Source organism: Phaseolus vulgaris, chromosome 8 (assembly GCF_051622355.1).
Source record: "Phaseolus vulgaris cultivar YP4 chromosome 8, ASM5162235v1, whole genome shotgun sequence".
NCBI classification, from domain to species: Eukaryota; Viridiplantae; Streptophyta; class Magnoliopsida; order Fabales; family Fabaceae; genus Phaseolus; species Phaseolus vulgaris.
In genome coordinates, this window is record NC_143505.1 from 58,750,874 (window position 1) to 58,770,253 (window position 19,380).

The 19,380-nt window shown below is 32.5% G+C and overlaps 3 protein-coding genes and 1 non-coding gene across 10 annotated transcripts; 3 read left to right on the forward strand and 1 right to left on the reverse strand.

Annotated features, from left to right (window-relative positions):
- Positions 1 to 391: 391 nt before the first annotated feature.
- LOC137826102 (uncharacterized) lies at positions 392 to 3,752 on the forward strand. 3 transcript variants are annotated; one of them, XM_068631956.2, is made up of 8 exons: positions 392 to 1,062; positions 1,672 to 1,760; positions 1,846 to 1,984; positions 2,187 to 2,261; positions 2,429 to 2,550; positions 2,631 to 2,706; positions 3,315 to 3,374; positions 3,463 to 3,752. In XM_068631956.2, the coding sequence occupies exons 1-8, from the start codon at positions 952 to 954 to the stop codon at positions 3,601 to 3,603; spliced, it is 813 nt and encodes a 270-aa protein (XP_068488057.1). In that variant the 5' UTR covers positions 392 to 951; the 3' UTR covers positions 3,604 to 3,752. The 3 variants fall into 3 exon arrangements, with proteins under 3 accessions (XP_068488057.1, XP_068488058.1, XP_090149610.1); XM_068631957.2 differs by having other exon boundaries at positions 605 to 1,062; positions 2,631 to 2,702; XM_090293484.1 differs by having other exon boundaries at positions 632 to 1,062; positions 2,212 to 2,261.
- A 1,495-nt stretch (positions 3,753 to 5,247) lies between these two features.
- LOC137826957 (calcium uniporter protein 1, mitochondrial) lies at positions 5,248 to 7,633 on the forward strand. 3 transcript variants are annotated; one of them, XM_090293935.1, is made up of 3 exons: positions 5,384 to 6,063; positions 7,050 to 7,181; positions 7,321 to 7,459. In XM_090293935.1, exons 1-3 carry the CDS (start codon positions 5,521 to 5,523, stop codon positions 7,369 to 7,371), a joined length of 726 nt encoding a protein of 241 aa, XP_090150061.1. In that variant the 5' UTR covers positions 5,384 to 5,520; the 3' UTR covers positions 7,372 to 7,459. The 3 variants fall into 3 exon arrangements, with proteins under 3 accessions (XP_068489220.1, XP_090150061.1, XP_068489219.1); XM_068633119.2 differs by having other exon boundaries at positions 5,248 to 6,063; positions 7,053 to 7,633; XM_068633118.2 differs by having other exon boundaries at positions 7,050 to 7,633.
- A 952-nt stretch (positions 7,634 to 8,585) lies between these two features.
- Positions 8,586 to 8,658, reverse strand: TRNAF-GAA (transfer RNA phenylalanine (anticodon GAA)). Its single transcript has one exon. It is a non-coding gene; the product is annotated as a tRNA-Phe (tRNA).
- Positions 8,659 to 10,180: 1,522 nt separating this feature from the next.
- LOC137824454 (Tetratricopeptide repeat (TPR)-like superfamily protein) lies at positions 10,181 to 17,632 on the forward strand. Of its 3 annotated transcripts, none has more exons than XM_068630103.1 (13): positions 10,181 to 10,634; positions 10,727 to 10,878; positions 12,388 to 12,529; positions 12,777 to 12,893; positions 13,028 to 13,529; positions 14,220 to 14,258; positions 14,360 to 14,481; positions 14,707 to 14,853; positions 15,078 to 15,167; positions 15,271 to 15,395; positions 15,983 to 16,188; positions 16,782 to 16,906; positions 17,064 to 17,632. In XM_068630103.1, exons 1-13 carry the CDS (start codon positions 10,422 to 10,424, stop codon positions 17,250 to 17,252), a joined length of 2,169 nt encoding a protein of 722 aa, XP_068486204.1. In that variant the 5' UTR covers positions 10,181 to 10,421; the 3' UTR covers positions 17,253 to 17,632. The 3 variants fall into 3 exon arrangements, 2 of the variants coding, with proteins under 2 accessions (XP_068486204.1, XP_090150060.1); XR_016514857.1 differs by having other exon boundaries at positions 10,182 to 10,634; positions 15,085 to 15,167; XM_090293934.1 differs by having other exon boundaries at positions 10,182 to 10,634; positions 16,994 to 17,116.
- The last annotated feature ends 1,748 nt before the right edge of the window (positions 17,633 to 19,380 follow it).

The window sequence follows — 19,380 nt, forward strand, 5'->3', positions numbered from 1 at the left end:
TCTTTCTGGAACCGGTTATGAGATCATAGCTTGAGTGGAATAAATCATCATAAAGTAACATTTATTTGTAATTTCATTTCATTAAATTACATAAACTCACTTATATATGGTCTACTGGGCATGATAAAGGAGATAAGATATGGTAAGATATCATGTATTTTATTAATCAATTATTTGGTAAGTCAATAAGATATGATGAAGACAAATTCTACTTTCATATCTTATTCCAGTACCTATTTATTTTTCTTTCATTAACCTACAACAAATCACTGTCAAAGCTTACATAACACATAAAGTTAGAACCAATAACGTGCGTGGCTTGTAGAATGGTTATAGACAAGTGAAGCTTCTGCGTCAAGAACCCATCACTGCGTGCTCATCTTCACTTCTTGTAGTTTATTATGGTACATAATCGCTTCTCATTGAGTAGGTTTTATTATTTTTAAGATTGGAAAATTTTGTTAAAACCTATTTTTTAATTCTAGAGAAGATCGTTGAATTTTGTTTTAATAATACTATTATAAGTTAGTTGACATTACTATAATTATTTGTGTCAATAACAGTGATAATTTATAAAATTGATTAAGAATGCAAAACTCAATGTATATACATTGCTCCAACTTTAAACAGTAAAGGAAGTGTTCTTTTGCCTTTGTCTCACCCAATACCTATCTCTTTTGGTGGGATTTGTTTGCTTTCCAAGGAATTTTGTGAAGGGGGAAATGGGAAATGGATGGCCATAATGTATTTACGGGTTTTGGCCTTACAAAAATGACACAAAATAATTTACTTACAAATTATTATGGACATGTTTTGTATTTGTTGTGAGAAGAGAGTCGTCCTCCAACACTATTATCATATCCCTTCTTCGTAGTGGAATACACTTTTCCTATCATGTCATGTCTTCGGTGCTGTTTGGTTTGATACAGAAAATTTGAACAAAAGGGCTTCATGGAATCCACTTCTTCTTTTGGTTCATTCTCCTTTTATGAGTATGCTAGTCCAAGCAAAGTAGTCCTATGGCTGGCATCTATCTTCTCTGGCATCATCTTGTGTGTTATTGTAAGTAAACTCAGATTGTTCATTATTTGTGTTGTGTGTGTGAGCTTTATGTTGCCTTTTAAGAGTTGATAAGATGTCTTTGCAAACTGGAAAAAAGGGTATTGGAAACTTATGGGTTTCTTACGTGGACTGCGTGGTTGTGCAATTTTTTTAAGATGAAGCTATTGGGTGAAGGCTTTGTATTGAATGTGGGATAAATCTTTGGAATGTTCTTGGAGTGGAACTGCAGTTGTGTGTACTCTGGTTTCGGAAAAATTATATCTTTTAATTACTCTATTGGCTTCCTCGTTTTGAATTGATATGGTCCATTCTTTACTTATTTTCCTTCAAGAGTAAAAATTCCTTCAAAATGCACAGAAAAGTTCCATGCCTTACTATCTCAGAAAAAAGATGGTATGTCATGATTCATATAGGGTGATTTGGCATTGGATACGCTTTTAGATGTATATTTATGAATGGAGTTTCAGCTTGTTCTATCTTCAATTTGTTCTTTTTCTGAAACATATGTTAAGTTTTATCTGAAGGGGGGTAATTCTAAAAATGACTAGTTGTAGTGAAGAACTTTTTGTTGGCAATTTTAAAGCCTGATCTATTTGTTCCTTCTTGAAGGCTTATACATCAACTGCTATTTTGAGTTCTTTGTTGTTCAAGGGATATGGAAAATTGAGCAGTGCAGAGAAAATTGAATGGAATAACAGGTGAAGTACCTTTGCATAATCTTTCCTCTCTGCATATTAATTAACTATATTTTTTGTGTAAGTATGAACATAATTTGTAATGCAGGGGATTCTCTACGTTTCATGCTCTTTTTGTATCATCTGCATCTTTCTACCTCGTCATCTTATCAGATGTCTTCATTGCGAAATCACACGACGACATAGTTATTAATAAATCATCAAGGTTATCAGATACAGTATTGGGGGTAAGTTGAAGATATAAGCAAAATTTGGTTGTTAGTCTCTTAACAAAATTTGACTTGTTGTCATCCATTTGTATGATTTGTCGGTCTCATGGAAATCTTATTAGCAACATTTTTGTTAAGATTCTGTCTGTCATGCTATTTGTAATTTATTTATTGCTGTTAACTCGTTCTGCTTTGTTTTTCATCATACTTCCCTGCACAGATTTCTATTGGTTATTTTCTAACAGATCTGGCTATGGTTCTTTGGAATTTTCCAGCTTTAGGGGGTCTTGAATATGTAAGTACTTATAGGCTTTCTTGTTATTATTATTAACATTAACAATATTATCAATGCATTATCTGACACAATATTTTACTTTTATCTTTTTATCATCTTTTACTTTCATGTTATGTTGAATTCAATAATATGTAACTGGTAAATCTTCTTCCTCAATCAACATTTAGGTTCTACACCACGGGCTATCCATAGGTTCCATTACACTATCCCTGATAAGTGGTCAAGTTCATATCTACATACTAATGGTTCTTTTCTCTGAGAGCACTACTCCTTTTGTAAATCTTAGATGGTAAATCTGTTGTTCATAATTTCATCAACCTTCATGTACTTTTTCTCAACATTACTTAATAACATTAATTTTATATGTAGGTACTTGGATATTGCTGGCCTTAAGAGTTCCAAACTTTACATTTGGAATGGCATTGCATTGTTCTTCGGGTGGTTGGTACTACTACTGTCTAATATACTCATTATAGTCTTGGTCTAACTATAATTCCTCTGAAATGAAGTTTGGAAAATGGTCTGAAGGATTTACTTATGAACATGTATAGTTTTATTTGGTGCTTTCATTTTTGTAATTTTCTCTCTTATTTTTTACAAAATGAAAAGGTAATATTCCATGTACCATGTATGTGGCTGAAGCTTGCTTTATTTGGAAAAAAAGAATCACAAGTGGATGGATTACTTGAGGTTTAGCAGTCTTGGACCATAGCAAAAATCAGTAAATTAGTAGGTTAATTATACTGTCTTGAACATGGTAATGATAATATATATAGGTACGTCTGTGTCATCCAACTAAAACATGGATCTTAAAATGCTGAAGCTATTTGTTTTTCAACAGCAGATGCAGAAATTTAGTCCTTACAATAAATGTTAGCAGGGGTGTCAAACGTTGTTGTGACTTTCGATGTTTGTTGGTTGCAGTGGTTGTTATGGAACTACTTTTATTGGTAGTTCCAGGTACATACCAGTTAGACCTGAATGAGCTTTTTGTGCAGAGTGATTTCAACCACTTGAAATTTCTATCCTTAACTGTTATCTACTCTGTGGTAGGTTGCAAGGATTTTCCTGTTCATGTTCCTTTTTTACCATATATGGACCCGTTTGGCTGAGGTTAGCATGTGCTGTGACCCTGTTACATAAGTAGTCAAATTTTCCCTCTTTATTGCACTGAATCAAAACTCTCTTTTGTTAATTTCAGGTGAAGGAGGTCTTTCTTTTCGGCTTTTACACCTTGATTATGGTGCCTTCTGTGTTGGCAGTGTTGAACATATTTTGGTTCTGGAAAATTGCAAAGGGCATGGTTAAAACTCTCACTAAAGCAAAGCACAAGGGAGCATGACAAATACTCTTAACATAGCATCTTGGCCAGTAATTGTTTTATAGTACAGTTACAATCAACATTTTTATTTTAACTTGAAATTGTAAGCTTCACTTCAAGTGTATATTTGAAATTTGAAATACTCAATTGAAATTCTTTTAGTGGCAAAACCTGATCTCAATCATTTTCTTAGTATGCTATTATGTATGAAAATTAAGATTCCATTTGAATATGCTATTATGTATGAAAATTAAGAATCTAGATACAAGATATACAAATATTTTTTAAGTTTTAGAGAGTTAAAATGCAAATAAAAATTTATCAAAGTGAATGTTGCATTGAAAGAAAGAAATTTTTTTCAGAAGTTCTTAAGACAAGATCTACACAAAATAAAATGAAAACTTTGTATAGTATGAGTGTGCATTGGAGATAACCTGATATAATTACCAAAGGAATGACATTTTATTATGTTTAGTATTACTCTGTATTTATAATTAGAACTTCACTTAAAAATTCACATTAATTAAATTTTCACTTTTATTATCTATATAACAATAATAGGAGGATGTTCTAATTGCTTCTAAAATTGCCATCAACGGTTACTCTTTTTTTTTTCAAAATTATTCCCAATTATTATATCTTCCACATGTATGAAATAGCTCAACTTTTATTTAAAAAAATTATCCTTTGTTTTATATTTTAACTAAATAAAAGTAACATGATATCAAAATATTTTGTGGACGTGGTTTTAAAAAATTATTAAAATAAAAAATTAATATTAAATCATAATTAATTTAAATAAAATATTACGTAGATAAATGAGAGTGAAAACGTAAATAATTAAAATAAAAATGGGGATATTTTTGACACTCATTAAAAAAATAATCACTTGACAAATTAATATTATTAATATTTTAATCAATTTACTTTTACATTTGAACTTAAAATAATAATACTTATATTATTAAATTAGCTTATTAAAAAAATGTCAACAAATTTTTACCTTTAACGTCTCCAGCACAAAAACAACATTTTGAGATATAAATCACATCAGAAAGCATCACGGAATCTAATTTTGGTTTTGGTACACGGCACTAAGGAGAATTTTAGCATTACTGAGTTTGGAAGAAAAATGATAGTTTTACAAATTATTTGAAGTTCTATACAACTCTTATAAGTTTAGAAATAAATAAATATATATATATAATAAAAAATAAATTTGTAATTAAATAATATAAAAAAATATTAAGAGTTATAATATAATTTTATAAAAATTTAGAATTGGGAATGTGTACTTACTTTTTAATTATAGATGAGTATCAACTTTGCTTAGGCTCTGATCTCAGCACCTGTCAGAAAATTAATAGAAATGAAAAAAAAAAAACAAAAGAGAATTTTCTATTTCTTTTCTAAGGAGAGGACAAGTGGACACGGCAATGACAGAAAAAAAAACCAGGCACAAATCGTGTTTGTTTGTAACTTCTAAGGACATTTGTGTCTCTGTTAAAGACCCTCAACTACCAATCAAATTTTATGGTGTAAGACTGTTAGGTATTCTAGGAGAATGTTACGGATAACTGATAATTTGTGGTTGTTGCATGCATGTTAGGTTTCACAAACGTGTTTTCTTTCTATATACTGCACAACCTTTGGCCTTGGTTTCCCAAATTAGATTTTTGCTTTCTCTCTTTTTCCTTCTCCGATGCCTTTGCCTCTATTTCCTCCTTTCCTCTTTTACTTTGTATTTTTTTCATTTTATTTTTAGTTGCAGTAAATGCACACGTTCCCTCTTTCTACAAAAGTTGCTATCATGCAAATGAGTCTAGTATGGGTTATGGTGACGCTTGATTTTGAGTATGGTGAGTCGTGATTACTGTGCCAGGTAGTGTTTGTTTAGGGTGGATAAACGTTTGAGGTTTTTGTTTTGGCGTGTTCAAGATGTGGAGTAGATGGTGGTGTGCTGGTGGTGGAGGATCACTTTTGAGGCAAAGGGCGTCTTTTGTTTTCAGTGGAAGCCATGGTTGTGTGGGGAAGCTTCACCCTTTTGATCCTTTGAGCGGTTTTGGAGGGGAATGTGGTGGAAGGAGAGGAGGGGTGGCGTTTGTGTTGAAGCAGATGAAGAGGGGTGTGTGTTCCACAACTTCAGTTTCATGCCTTGCTGGTGATTCATGTGGGAATGGGAGTGCTAATAATAATAATAATAATAGTAATAAAAGTAATGGTGATAATGGGGATGGAACAAAAGGGTCTCCGACTTCCCGTGAGGCTAAGAAGCTTATGAGATGGACGAGTGTGGAATCGTTCAAGGAGAAGCTTGTTATGGAGGGGAAGGAGATTATTCCCTATTCTCAGTTTCTTGAAAAGTGTGAGAAAATGGGAGTTGCAAGTAATGCTGAGGAGGCTGCAGCATTTACCCAGTCTCTTGATGATACTTCACACATTCTCCTCTTCAGAAACAAGGTCTTTCTGCATCCTGATAAGGTGAGTTCTATCTGTCATGATTCTATATCAGTATCATTCGGTGTTTCATAATTGTTTATCAGAAAGAAAAAAAATTGATTTGTTACTGCAGGGCTCTCTTAAAACATGATAAGATCAAGATTTGTTCCCATCTGTTTAATGCCAGGAGATACCATTCATCATGGTCCCCTACTTTTTAGGCTTTGTTTGAAAGTTTAGAATATTTTGCATTGCTACATTAATACCTTGCAATTCCTGTTTCTGGTGGTTCATGGCTTGTGAGTATTGTCGCCTTTGGATTGCAAATTAATAGATTGTCTAGTATAAAATGGATCGTGATTGCTGTAAGTTTAAAATATGAATAAACGTAAATTGAACTCATAAAATACAATAATGTTCACATATAAATCTTATTATATAATGACTCTCACACAATCATATAATCAAGAAGGAATAGACACTTACCTTGATCCATGAGTGATCCTAATTGAGCAATTACTTTATCTCCTTTTGTCCCAATCTATCTTTTAGCAATTCCGTTCTTGTCACACACTTTCGTGATGGTTAACAGTGAAACAACTATTATTTGCATAGACAGAATCCTATAGCCTTTAGTTCTCAATCTTCATTGGACGTAGGTTTTCATTAGGTATTTCATCAGATATATATTTCTCACGTTAACCAATGAGTCATTTATTCTATTATTATTATTATTATTAAATCATATTTGAGCCCAAAACTCAAACTCTAAGTCATGTGAGTCACTTTATAGAAATTAATTTACATAATTTCTTACAGTTAATCACAAAACTTCACCCTTTCTAGTCCTCCCATTATCCGAATTTGGACCATTATCCGAATTTGGAGAGAAAAGCCATATATGTTGGCCACTAGACAGGGCCAAACATCATAAAACTCAAAATTGAGAAGAAAACTTGCATGGAAGATTTACTGAAATTGAACTCAAATCTTGAAGACTAACTACCTTTTTATTGCATGGTGAATAGCAGGTGCTGGATCCGGTTAAAAGAGCAGTTCCAGTGTCACTAATAGGTGATGATGATGAGGTAAAGAAGGAGGAGGAGCTAAAGAAGCTGGGAGAGAAGAAGAGAGAAATTGACGAGTTGGCACGCATGCAGGTGAGGAAAATCCAGTGGTGTGGACTTGGATTTTTTGTGTTTACTTTTGGACTATTCTTCAGGCTAACATTCTGGGAATTCTCATGGGATGTGATGGAACCTATCACATATTTCACTGCTGCCTCATTCTTCGTGATAGGCTATGGCTACTCCATGTTCACTTCTAGAGACCCCACTTACCAAGACTTGATCAAGAGACTCTTTTACACAAGACAGAAAATCCTTTGCAAGAACTACAATTTTGATGCTGTCAGATTCAAGGAGCTCCAATGCATGTGCCAGAAACCTTTCAATGCCAAAGCCATTTCTAGTAATGGCAGAGGGGGGGAACACGATTTGGAGGATGTTTTGCGCAAAGATTAACCAACTAACATTTCTTTTTATATACCATAACGTTTCTTTCCATTAACCCTTATGAAACAAAATAAGATAAATGTTTCATTCTTCATTTCTATCTTGCATAAACTTTATTTTCAACCCTTACTACTTAATAATAATAATAATAAGTAAATTTAGTTCCTTTCTCAATTATTTTATCCACTTTCAATTTTTTTGTCATCTAAACTCTTGTCCTTTGTTCGGATTATGTAGCAATGAAGAAAGTTAAAAGTGTATGAAAAAATTGATGAAATTTGTGAATGATAGGATGATGAGTGTAATTGAAATAATTTATCTAATTTATTCAATTACAACAATGAAATGACTAATTAAAATTAATTTGTGCATCAATTAAAAGTTATTTTTTTTAAAAAAAACTAAGTGAAAGAGTTTTTATAAATTAGTTTATACAAAATAATTTGAAGCCACGGATATTTATCCTTTTTATAGAAGTGCTTATGATTATAAATTTATTCAAACAAGTTCATTAATTTAAACAAATGTTTCAGTTAATTAACCTTTGTGAATTTACATACGAAAAGGATTACATGATACATACTCTTTCATTTTGTTCACAATACATCCTAATTTATGAGTCGTGTTGTTTTCAAAAGTGAAGCAATTTTTTAAATAATTTAAAACTACAAGTAATTAATTCAGATGAGATTTTGAATATTAGTAATGTCAATTAAAACGAATATATTGTTTTGCCAATGAATTAAGATCCCATTGGAAATGAATGTATTATTATGAATTGGTTTTTTCAAAGCTCACTGAATCTTAATTGATATTAAAAATTACTTGATACTTATTTCAGAAATTTGAAAAATAAACAATGGGTTCGTCAATCTTAATTGATTCGCCAGATAAAAATAAATATGATGTATAGAATGAATATGTAATAATAATATTATCGAAATTCAAAAACTTTAAATTCGTTAATTAAATATCTTAAAATCAAAATGAGAATGAGGAAATAAATATCTTAAAAGCAAAATGATAATGAGAAAAGAAAAAATTAATATTTGCGGTGAACGTGGATCGAACACGTGACCTTCAGATCTTCAGTCTGACGCTCTCCCAACTGAGCTATCCCCGCAATTTAATAATAAACTTTAATACATTTTAACTGTTTTGAGTGTAATGTCAAAAATACGTTTGGTGCTTTTGCTTCTCACACCTTCATGATTACTATCTGCAGTCCATGCTAACAGTTAAACAATTAAAATACTTTTCCTCGTTGAAACATGCTCTGCCATCACACCACTATCATTACATTCACTAATTTATCTTATTTTTCCACTGTACTTATGTTCTTCACTGTACTTTTGAGATGATGAATAGAAGAAGGAGAAAGATAGAATAAAATGTTGGATTTTGTGGAAAATTTGATTTTGTTCTCAAAATGTTTAAACTAAAATAAACTATTGTCTTTTTCTGATAACAATTGTGAAAAAATTATTTTGAAAATTTTGTTTTAAAAAACATGTCATATGTTTGATATGTTTTAGGAAGTTTGTTTAGAAAGATTTGTGGATGAGATAATCCAGAAGAAGTCACAGTTGAAATATACATGAATGGTAAAATAGTCACAGGGCTTTTAAAAACTACAAAGGTGCAATTAGTGATTATAGGGGTGCCAGAAGCAAAAGTCTATTTTGAAAACCAATTAAGATAATTGCTTATGCACTCCATAATTTTTATAATAACTATTTTATTCTTTTTTAAAGTGGCTTTCAACTAACTTATGGATTATTTTTCTAGAACACATTAAGAATTCATGAAATACATAGTTCTTTTTTTAAAAAAAAATAAGATTTTCGGAAAACATAAAACATATTCCAAAATAAGTTTTTTGGAATAGGATTTCTAAAATAAATTTTTTGGAAATGCGTTTTTCAAAATGAATTTCCAGAAAGTTTTTTTTAACAAGATTTTTTTCCATTGTTCTCCTTTTCTTCTTCTTCTACATCATACAACAGTGATGATGCAGAAGTGGCAGAGAGTAGTGGGGTGCAGTGAAGGAGAAGCAATCAAACAAGGAAATTAGGTCATTTCACCCATGGCTGCATCTTCCTGCACCTCTATATCTTCTTGTGCCACCCCATAAATTTTTTATATTCCAAAAATACTCTTTTCAATATTCTGTATTACATAATCCAAAAGTCTTTTTTTAGATTCAGAATTAGCTTCCAAATTAAGTAATCCAGAAGTCTTTTGTGATTAGCTTTCAAATTACATAATCCAAAAATATTTTCTATACATAAGATTAGCTTCTGAATATATAATTCGGAAGCCTTTTTTTTAGATGTGTTATTAGCTTCCAGATTACATAATCTAGAAGTTTTTTCTAAATATGAAATTGACTTCCGAATTATGTAATCCGAAATATATCCAGATTACATAATCCATAGGCTTATTATTTCAAATCCAAGGGGTGAAAAAAAGGATAAAATAGTATTTTCATATTTAGTATGGGGTGGTATAAGAGGTATGGAGGTGTAGGAAGAAAGAGTCTTCACCCATTAGTAGGGTTGCAGTTTAAAAAACAGGGGAGGGGTGCAGGAAGTAATTTCCAAGAAGGGCCTGTTAAGGCAAGACACCGAACGAAGAGCCGAACTGTTTCGTTTTTTGAAATTTGTTTCTTTTCTTTTTCTTTTCGTGGCTGACTTTTGACTTCACATCTAAGCATTAGCAAAGGTAGCAAGCGAAAAACAGGAAAAGCGAAACGCAAAAGCGGTAGTTGAAATTTTGGATGTGGAATTGTCGCGTTCAAATTGGAGGGAGCGGCGAAGGGAGAGAGAGAGAGAGAGGAAAAAAGGATTAGCATAACCGTCTAAGCAGGAGCAGAATCGCGTTCCGATGGAGGCGGTGGCAGAGGGTCTATGGGGGCTCGCGGAGTACCACGAGAAGAGAGGAGAAATTGGGAAAGCAGTGAAGTGCCTCGAAGCCATATGCCAAAGCGAAGTGTCGTTTTTCCCAATTGTTGAGGTCAAGACTCGTCTTCGCATTGCCACACTTCTCCTCCACCATTCTCACAACGTGAACCACGCCAAGTCCCACCTCGAACGTTCCGTTAGTCTTCTTCTTCTTCTTCTTCTTCTCGCTGCTAATAGTTTCCACTACAAATTCTTTGCTTATGGTTTTGTTTTGGTTCTTTTTTGCAGCAATTGCTTTTGAAGTCTATTCCGTCTTGCTTCGAAATAAAGTGCAGAGCGTATAGCTTGCTCAGCCAGTGTTACCATCTCGTCGGAGCTATTCCACCGCAGAAACAGGTCTTGCACAAGGGACTTGAGCTCACTGCATCTGTTGGATACGAGTATGTGTTCCCTTTCTGAGATCTTTCAGCATTTTAATTTTAGGTTTCGGTTTAGGTTATCTGAAACTAGTGGTTTGCGCTTTGGACTTTGGACTTTGGACTTTGGAGAATGAAACGTAGTTGTAGCTTCAATGTTTATTATTAGCTTGCTTGCTTCTGAAAGTCAATGGTTTTTATCACTGCACTTTATTGTCTGATGTTATGCTTCACAATTTGACGATGCCTATCTGTTGTTGCCATTGGATCTGTTTAGACAAACTTCTTCTAGGAGAGAAAAATAGGAAGAAAAAAAAGATGAAATGTGCTTTCTCCATAAACTAAAATTAGCTTTTATGGATATGTATAGTGATGTAGACTATGCTCGGTTTAAATTATGTTGGATTGCATAGGAATGGCAACAGGAAAGGTGCGGGTTTGATTATAACTGTCCCGAAATATAAACTCATCCCCGTCCCCCGAACCGGTATTTAATTTGTGTCTCTATTGGATAACAGTATATCCGAATCCATCCATATATTTATTAAATATTATTTTTACAAAAAATAAGAATCGTAATAAAAAAATCATATTTTGAAGAATTTAATGTGAAAGGACACATATTTTCTTTTTTTCAATGTTAAATAATAAGGAAAAAATTATAATTACATAAATTTCAAGAAAGAGAACCAAATGAACTAATAATGTTCTAGTAATTTAAAAGGAAGACAAGATATATAATATATATACCCATCTCCATTCCCGTATCCCATTTGAAAAGCTGGTTATTTCCCATACTCATACCTATGACCGATCAATTCGGATATTCTCATCAAGATTGAGTTTATTTGTCATCCCTAATATTGCATGTTCTTGGGTGGAAACTTTGTGACTTCAAGAAGTAAAAAAAAAAATGTAGTTGCAAGATCTCCTACCAAGGCAAAATTTCGAGCTATGGCACAAGGGGTGAATGAACTGTTATGGTTGAATTTTTTTTGGATGAAGTGGAATGTGAAGAACTTATGATTCTCTTTTGAGATAATAATAGGCAATTTGTATTGCTCACAATTCAGTCTATGATAATACCAAACACAGAGATAGACTGACACATCATCAAAGAAAAAATGGATAATGGTCTTATAACTGGTTCCTACATCCCATTAGGGCTTCAACTAGCATATTTGTTTCGGAGGGACATTTTACGAAGCGGTTTGATGATCTTAATGCAAGCTGCAAATGATAAATATTTATTTACCAGATTGAGGGGGAGTGTTGAGGAAATACTATTAATTATTGGGACTATTTATATATGGTAGGGATGGGATGAGTTATTATTAATTATCATATTTATTTCAATAATTGATTTCTAGAGTTGGTAGTCTCTTGTATAGTTGACATTAAGAATCCCAATCAGAATTTCTTCCCTATTTTAATCTCTTCCCTTTCCTTTTTCAAGTCTGACTAACACTGCTACTACAATTACTGTCGCAACTACTGCTAAGTATTCATAGTTTCTAGTTTATTTCCTTGAAGGATTTCAATGAAGTTGTGGTCTTGCAACTTCAATTCACAGCTTGCAAATGCTTTATCTATTGAAGGGGATTACCAGGGTTCAATCTCTGCCTTAGAGTGTGGATATGTCTGTGCTACTGAAGTATGCTTGCCGGAGTTGCAGGTATGTTGTCTTACGTGAAGAGACATGTTATTTGATTCCTTCTCTTCATTTGCCATCAATTCATTGGTGAATTTCTACCTCTAATCGATAGAACCTTCCCGAAGCTTGTTGTCTTTCACATCTATTGTGTGTGTCAACAAATAACTCTCTACTATGCTAAAATAAAGGCACTCCATTTGTTGCGAGTTTAATATAATATCGCCCATCAGCTCTGTCTGTAATTTCTTGTTTTATAACAATGGAGCAGATGTTTTTTGCCACTTCAATATTGCATGTCCGACTCATGCAATGGGATGATGATAATTTGGTTGAGCAAGCTGTTAATAAATGCAATGAGATTTGGGAGTCAATTGATCCAGATAAAGTGAGTGCAAATGTTCTTTAGCTTCTGACTTTTCTAGTTTTCTTTGTGTAGACACTGTGTGTTTTTAACTGAAATGTGATTCTTTTTACCTTTGCTCTAATTTATTTTCTCTCTTGCATCCTAACACTTCTCAGCGACGACAATGCCCTGGCTTACTATTTTATAACGAATTACTGCACATATTCTACCGATTGCGACTATGTGATTACAAGAATGCTGCACCCCATGTAGACAATCTGGATGCTGCAATGAAGTTTGATATGCAGCAAACACAGCACATACAGGAGCTAGTGAAGGAGCTTGATGTTCTAGATCAAAGTCTCTCCAGATCTGACCTTCACTACAGGGATAGGACAGCATTATCTAGAAAGCAAACAATGATTAAGGAGCAACTGAGTAGCATGACTGGGTTGAATTTAATTGGGCAGGAAACACTGCAACCAGTGTATTTTGGGAATGTCAGAAGAACCATTGGAGATAAGCTTCAGTTAGCACCTCCTCCCATTGATGGTGAATGGCTTCCTAAAAGTGCTGTTTATGCATTAGTTGATCTAATTGTTGTTGTATTTGGGCGCCCAAAAGGACTTTTTAAGGAATGTGCAAAACGCATACAGTCTGGGATGCATATAATACAAGGTTGTTCACCTGCTTTTTTAGTGAGTTTGTGTGTTTTTTCATCTTCATTTGGGTTTGTTCCAATTTATTGCTTTCCTGAAAGTACAACTGCTACTTATTTTAACTACAAAATAATGATTTCTCATGTGAAATCAATTTGTAGTTTGCTGTCCAAATAGCCCTGTGATAATTGTTGACGTTGTCTGATTTATGCCCTTTTACTTGCAGTTCCACCATCTTCCAGTCTTCAACTATTCTATATGACCAATTACAACCATAAAGTGTTTTTTTTTATAGTTTTCTTTGTTAGGCTTTAATGTGAAATGTATTAGGATGCGTCAACTGATTAGAAGCATTACTCTGTTAAATTATTTGTTCTGATTCCACGATTGATGAGTTAAGTTGTTTCTGTTACTCAAATGGATTTCCATGTTAGTCGCTGCTGTTATGGCCTGCTTTGGAGACTGAAGTTGTAGCCACTTTGGAATTATTTTCGTTATGAAAATAACATTTCTTCTGCTGTAATAGTGTCTCATATTGTAAATAATGTATTTTACAAATTTCTATTGTAATGATTATTAGTTGTCAAACATATTAGGTTTTATTTTGGGGTGATACTGAAGTATTTAGGTTTATATGTTAAAATGGGCATCATATTTAAAATCATTCAATTATATTTAGTTATTCATATTTTGAAGTTCTTCCCTGCAGATGAGTTAGTGAAGCTTGGAATTACGGATGGTGTTCGAGGTGAGATTTGTTATTCCTCCTAGCTTGTCCGCTTTAAGATGCTTATGCTTCCATGCAATCAAGAATTCCTAATGTAATTTTGTTGGACCTTTTTTTACCAGAAGTGGATTTACAACACTCTTCTATTTGGATGGCTGGTGTGTACTTAATGCTACTAGTTCAGTTTCTTGAAAACAAAGTGGCTATAGAGCTCACACGAGCAGAATTTGTTGAAGCACAGGAGGTTGGTTATCTTCCTATGATATATTTTGTCAGCACCAAGGATGAGAAGACATGATAGTTTGCATTTATTCCATACAATTTCAAAATCGCTATTAATAAATAATAATCCACCTTATTAGCTGTCTTGCTTCTGCTGATATTTTTCTTGTTCCTGTAGATTTATAAAGTAGCATTCCATTACATTCCGGAATTGATATAGTTAATTAATACCGCTTCAATTTTTCAGGCTTTGGTACAGATGAAAAATTGGTTCATGCGGTTTCCAACCATATTGCAGGCATGTGAATGCATCATTGAGATGCTTAGAGGTCAATATGCTCATTCAGTTGGCTGTTACAACGAAGCTGCTTTTCATTATATTGAAGCAGTGAAGGTATACATATATATGTATGCATATGACATCTCTATAATATAGATGCGATCTTTTAGTAGTGAACAAGATGTAGTCACTGCAGTTTTGATAATTTTGACACGTTTATGCTGATTTGGCATGCTAGATACATATTTATGTTTTTGTCTGTAGAGCTTGTTATAAATTGTTGGTGGGGTGGGGATAACTTCATGGTATCCAAGCAATGACTACATATTTCTGTGTAGCTTACAGACAGCAAATCAATGCAAGCTATGTGCCAAGTTTATGCAGCTGTCTCTTACATCTGCATCGGTGATGCTGAATCTTCTTCACAGGTGGAGAAATTCCTCTAACACAAATTAAATTGGTTCTACATATTTTTTTTAAGTAGTTTAATTCCAGGAGATTTTCTTTTATTGAATGATATTTTTTCCTCAGGCACTCGATTTGATCGGGCCAGTTTATGGAGTAATGGATTCTTTTGTTGGAGTTAGAGAAAAGACAGGTGTTCTTTTTGCTTATGGTCTTTTATTGATGAAGCAACAGGATCTACAAGAAGCAAGGTAAGTTTTTAGATAACTGGTGGAATAACCTGCACAGGTGTTGAGTCTACAATCTAGTGTTCTTTAATGTATTTGTCTGTTATTTTTTAATTTAAAATTTGTGTTAGTAGATGTGTATATGAAAATATCTCAACACCTTAGAACTTGTAGATTACAAAAAAAAATTAGCAATGGATAAATATTTAATTTAGCCTATTTTACTTAGGCATCCACATTGGAAAAATGCACTTTACCTGCATTTATTTTATTCATTATTATACTTTTCTTATTTAGTATATAAGATCCCCGGTTGAACCATTGACTAGATTACTTCATTGCGTCAGTTTTTAAAACATGGATACTGACAATGGAAAGAGTTACTGTGCGTTCTGTTGGGTTTCATTCATATAAGAAGACCAGTGCTACACCTTAGTTGGTGGATGTTTCTTTAAATTATTATGTCATGTAATGTAACAGATTTGACTATTAAATGGACCTTAAAATTAAGTAATCTCCAGAATGGAATCTCACTTGCAACTGATCTCTTACCTCCATCAACATATATAAATTCTAGTTCTTCCTTTGTCTAAGTTGCAAATTTGTTGCAGAAATCGTCTGGCAAGGGGATTGCAGCTCACACATACATATTTGGGGAACCTTCAACTTGTTTCACAGTATTTGACAATCCTTGGGAGTTTGGCCCTTGCATTACGTGACACCGTACAAGCCAGGGAGATATTGAGATCTTCTTTGACTTTAGCAAAGAAACTTTATGATATTCCTACTCAGATTTGGGTGCTATCTGTTTTGACTGGTACTTATCTATCTTATGTAAGACTACCTAGTTTGCGAATGCAACAAATCTATTATGACTTTAAGTGCTCCCTAGTTGCACACTTTGTAGATGAGTACTTAGATTGCCACCTGAGTGTCATGCCTTTCTTGCTTATCTATTGTGCTCATTTTTGGTTTGAACTTTTTGATGATAAACCTTGCGTAAGAGTGGCTGGTATGTAAGTGGGATGATATAATTTAAATTGTATGATTTCCGGCATGGTGTCTTGGCTTTATTCTGTATATTTAATTGGAGGTTGCAGGTTCAAATCCTAGAATAAGCTGTGCTCATCTTATCTTTCCCAAACCCATGCACTGGGTGCTCTCTCCCACTTTCTATTTATATATTTATCACTTTCTGTTTATATATTTATCGTATCATATCTCCCCCTCTCTCTCTATATATATGTATGTATATGTGTTTGTATATATATATTTGCTTGAAGATTATGCATGTATACTTATGGTTTCAGTTTTCACAATGGTCATCCTTAATTGTACGTAACTCAATGTTTCTTAATAGATTTATTCTATTTTAAAAAAATGTTTAAATATACTTCCTGGTTATTTCAGCCTTATATAAAGAATTAGGTGAAAGGGGAAACGAAATGGAGAATGTGGAGTATCAGACAAAAAAATCAGAAGATTTGCAGAGGAGACTTGCTGATGCACATGCATCCATTTATCATTTTGAAATAGTAAGTTCATATCGACAAAGAATCCGTATGCAGTTTGTCTTTTTTATTTACGTTATTTATTGTTTGTTTCACCACTTTGATCAACAGATTGACAAAATAAGACTTCAAGTTCACCAATTAAACGATTTATTGTTTGTTTCACCACTTTGATCAACAGATTGACAAAATAAGACTTCAAGTTCACCAATTAAACGATTTGGACATCAAGCGTGCAATGGCAGGTCCACCTCTGGGAGTCAATCTTGATATTCCAGAATCTATTGGTCTGTCCGCAGCCGTGCCGGCTCCTTCATCGTCAAGGCTTGTTGATATTGACACCAGAAGACGTGGAAAACGGAGACTTTAGTGTGTTCCTTGTGCCGGCAAAACCATTATATTTTTTGTTAATTAGTCGCAAGCTATTGGTCCAAGGTCCAAGTGGGTTGAAGAGTTCAGCAGATAGGGTTTCCAGCAAGGTTTTTTTGATGCGCGTCACTGTAAAAGATTATGTACAGTTAATTAGAATGTTATTCATAAGTTATAGATGGAATAGATATTAGAAGTTACCAATTAACATTTAGAATAGGTGTTTATTTCTATTTTATTCTTTTGTATCCAAAGAGAGAAAAAAAAAGGTTGAATAGGTGTTTTAAGTCAGTATGTTTTCTTATTAGAAGATGTCATATGTAAATTAATTGCAATGGTTTTAGTGAAATATAATTTCATGTACACCACATTTAGATGAAATGTTTTGTTCTTTGTCAAAATTAATCATATCATTCATGGTTATGACTTATCTATTGTTTACAAAAAGAACTTCATTTTTTTCTTGGTCTTTTTGCTGTTCTTGTTCATGGGTATTCAGTACAGAATGTCAGAATCTTAAATGTGTGTATTTGATTGTTAGAATGTTGCAAAAATTGACTTCAGTTATCCACTCAGTCCTTCCAAATTATATGGTGACACTGCTTCTGACCTGCTATGCACTTTTGTGGGTTGTGGGAATACTACCTTGCTGTGGAGTATCGGTTGACAATATTCTGTTGTTAAAATGAAGTAATAATCATTATTGATAACAAAAACCAAGGTCACTGGACATCTGAATTATGAAAGTTGTCTCTTATAAAATGTTTAAAAAAGGGAGACTAAAAGTTACAGGGGATGTAACCCAATAAACTGAACACTGCAGTGAGATTATAAGATTGTGCAAGTTTTCAGAAATCAAAGTTGTCTATACAAAAATGTATGAATGTTATATGCATTCAATAAACAAAATTTTATATTGAGATCAATTAAATTATAATAAATAAGAACTTCGATCCAATTATTGATGACAGATTTAAAGAGAGTCCCGGATCATGATGATACTTTAACTTATGTTCATAAGAGTGCATAATAGTTGTTTAAAGTAATAATTTTTTTAGTTATTTATGCATTACTATATACTTCAGTATTAAACCTTAATTATACTTATTTTATGTAATTTATATGTTTAATTCATTTAAAAAAAGATTATTTAAAAGTTGACACTCAATTGTAAATTTTATAAATTACTAAGTGTCATACTGAATAGTCAACAATTTCTTTCATATTAAAAGTGAAATTATTTAAATCTATTAATTGCTAAGATTGCACCCTTTGACATCATCATGTGTCTAAAGTGCAGTTGATTAGTTGGAGGAACAATGCCTACAAAAGTCTGCAATAAAAAAAATTAGGTATGGTTAAACATTTTAATTCTCGTCCACTTACTTCCGCTTTATATAATATAATATGTAATTCGTGTAAGTTAAAGAATGGGTTTGGGTGAGATGACAAACAATCCACATAAAATTTATTTCTTTTTCTTCTCTGTGATGGAATTCATGGTTCTTATTGTCTAATTGCTCAAAAATTAATATATTAAAAAAAAGATACTTATAAATGTTTAAGAAATAACATACTCAATTTTTGGTTCAATCCAATTATTAGAGAACAAGCATGAAACATGCTTAAAGTGTTATAATTGAAAAACTAAAATATTATTGAGATTATATAAATAATAAAATTTGTTTAATTTTACATGTAAAATGAATTTATTTGATAATTTAAGTATCAATCATATTATATGTTTTTGCTAGTTATTTATAATTTATCTCTTGAATTTTTTAAAGTGAAAATATAAGGTTTTTTTTTTTATAATGATATTCGGACGAAGACATTTAAATAATAACATATATTTATCTTAATTCACTATTGAATATTTAAAGTTGTTGCAATATAAGAAAATTAAAATGTTTGAGTATATATTTTTTCAAATGCATGTATGAGATATATTACTAAAGGTCATTAAACATGTTTTGTATGTCAAGAAGACATTACATGTCAATTTTTGAAACATATACAAGGAATATAATATATCTTGGTTAGTGAAAATTTATTAAAAGTTATCATCCTGCAAGTTGAGAATTTTTTGAAATTTTTTAATGGACATGACAATGTGTTATTGATAATTA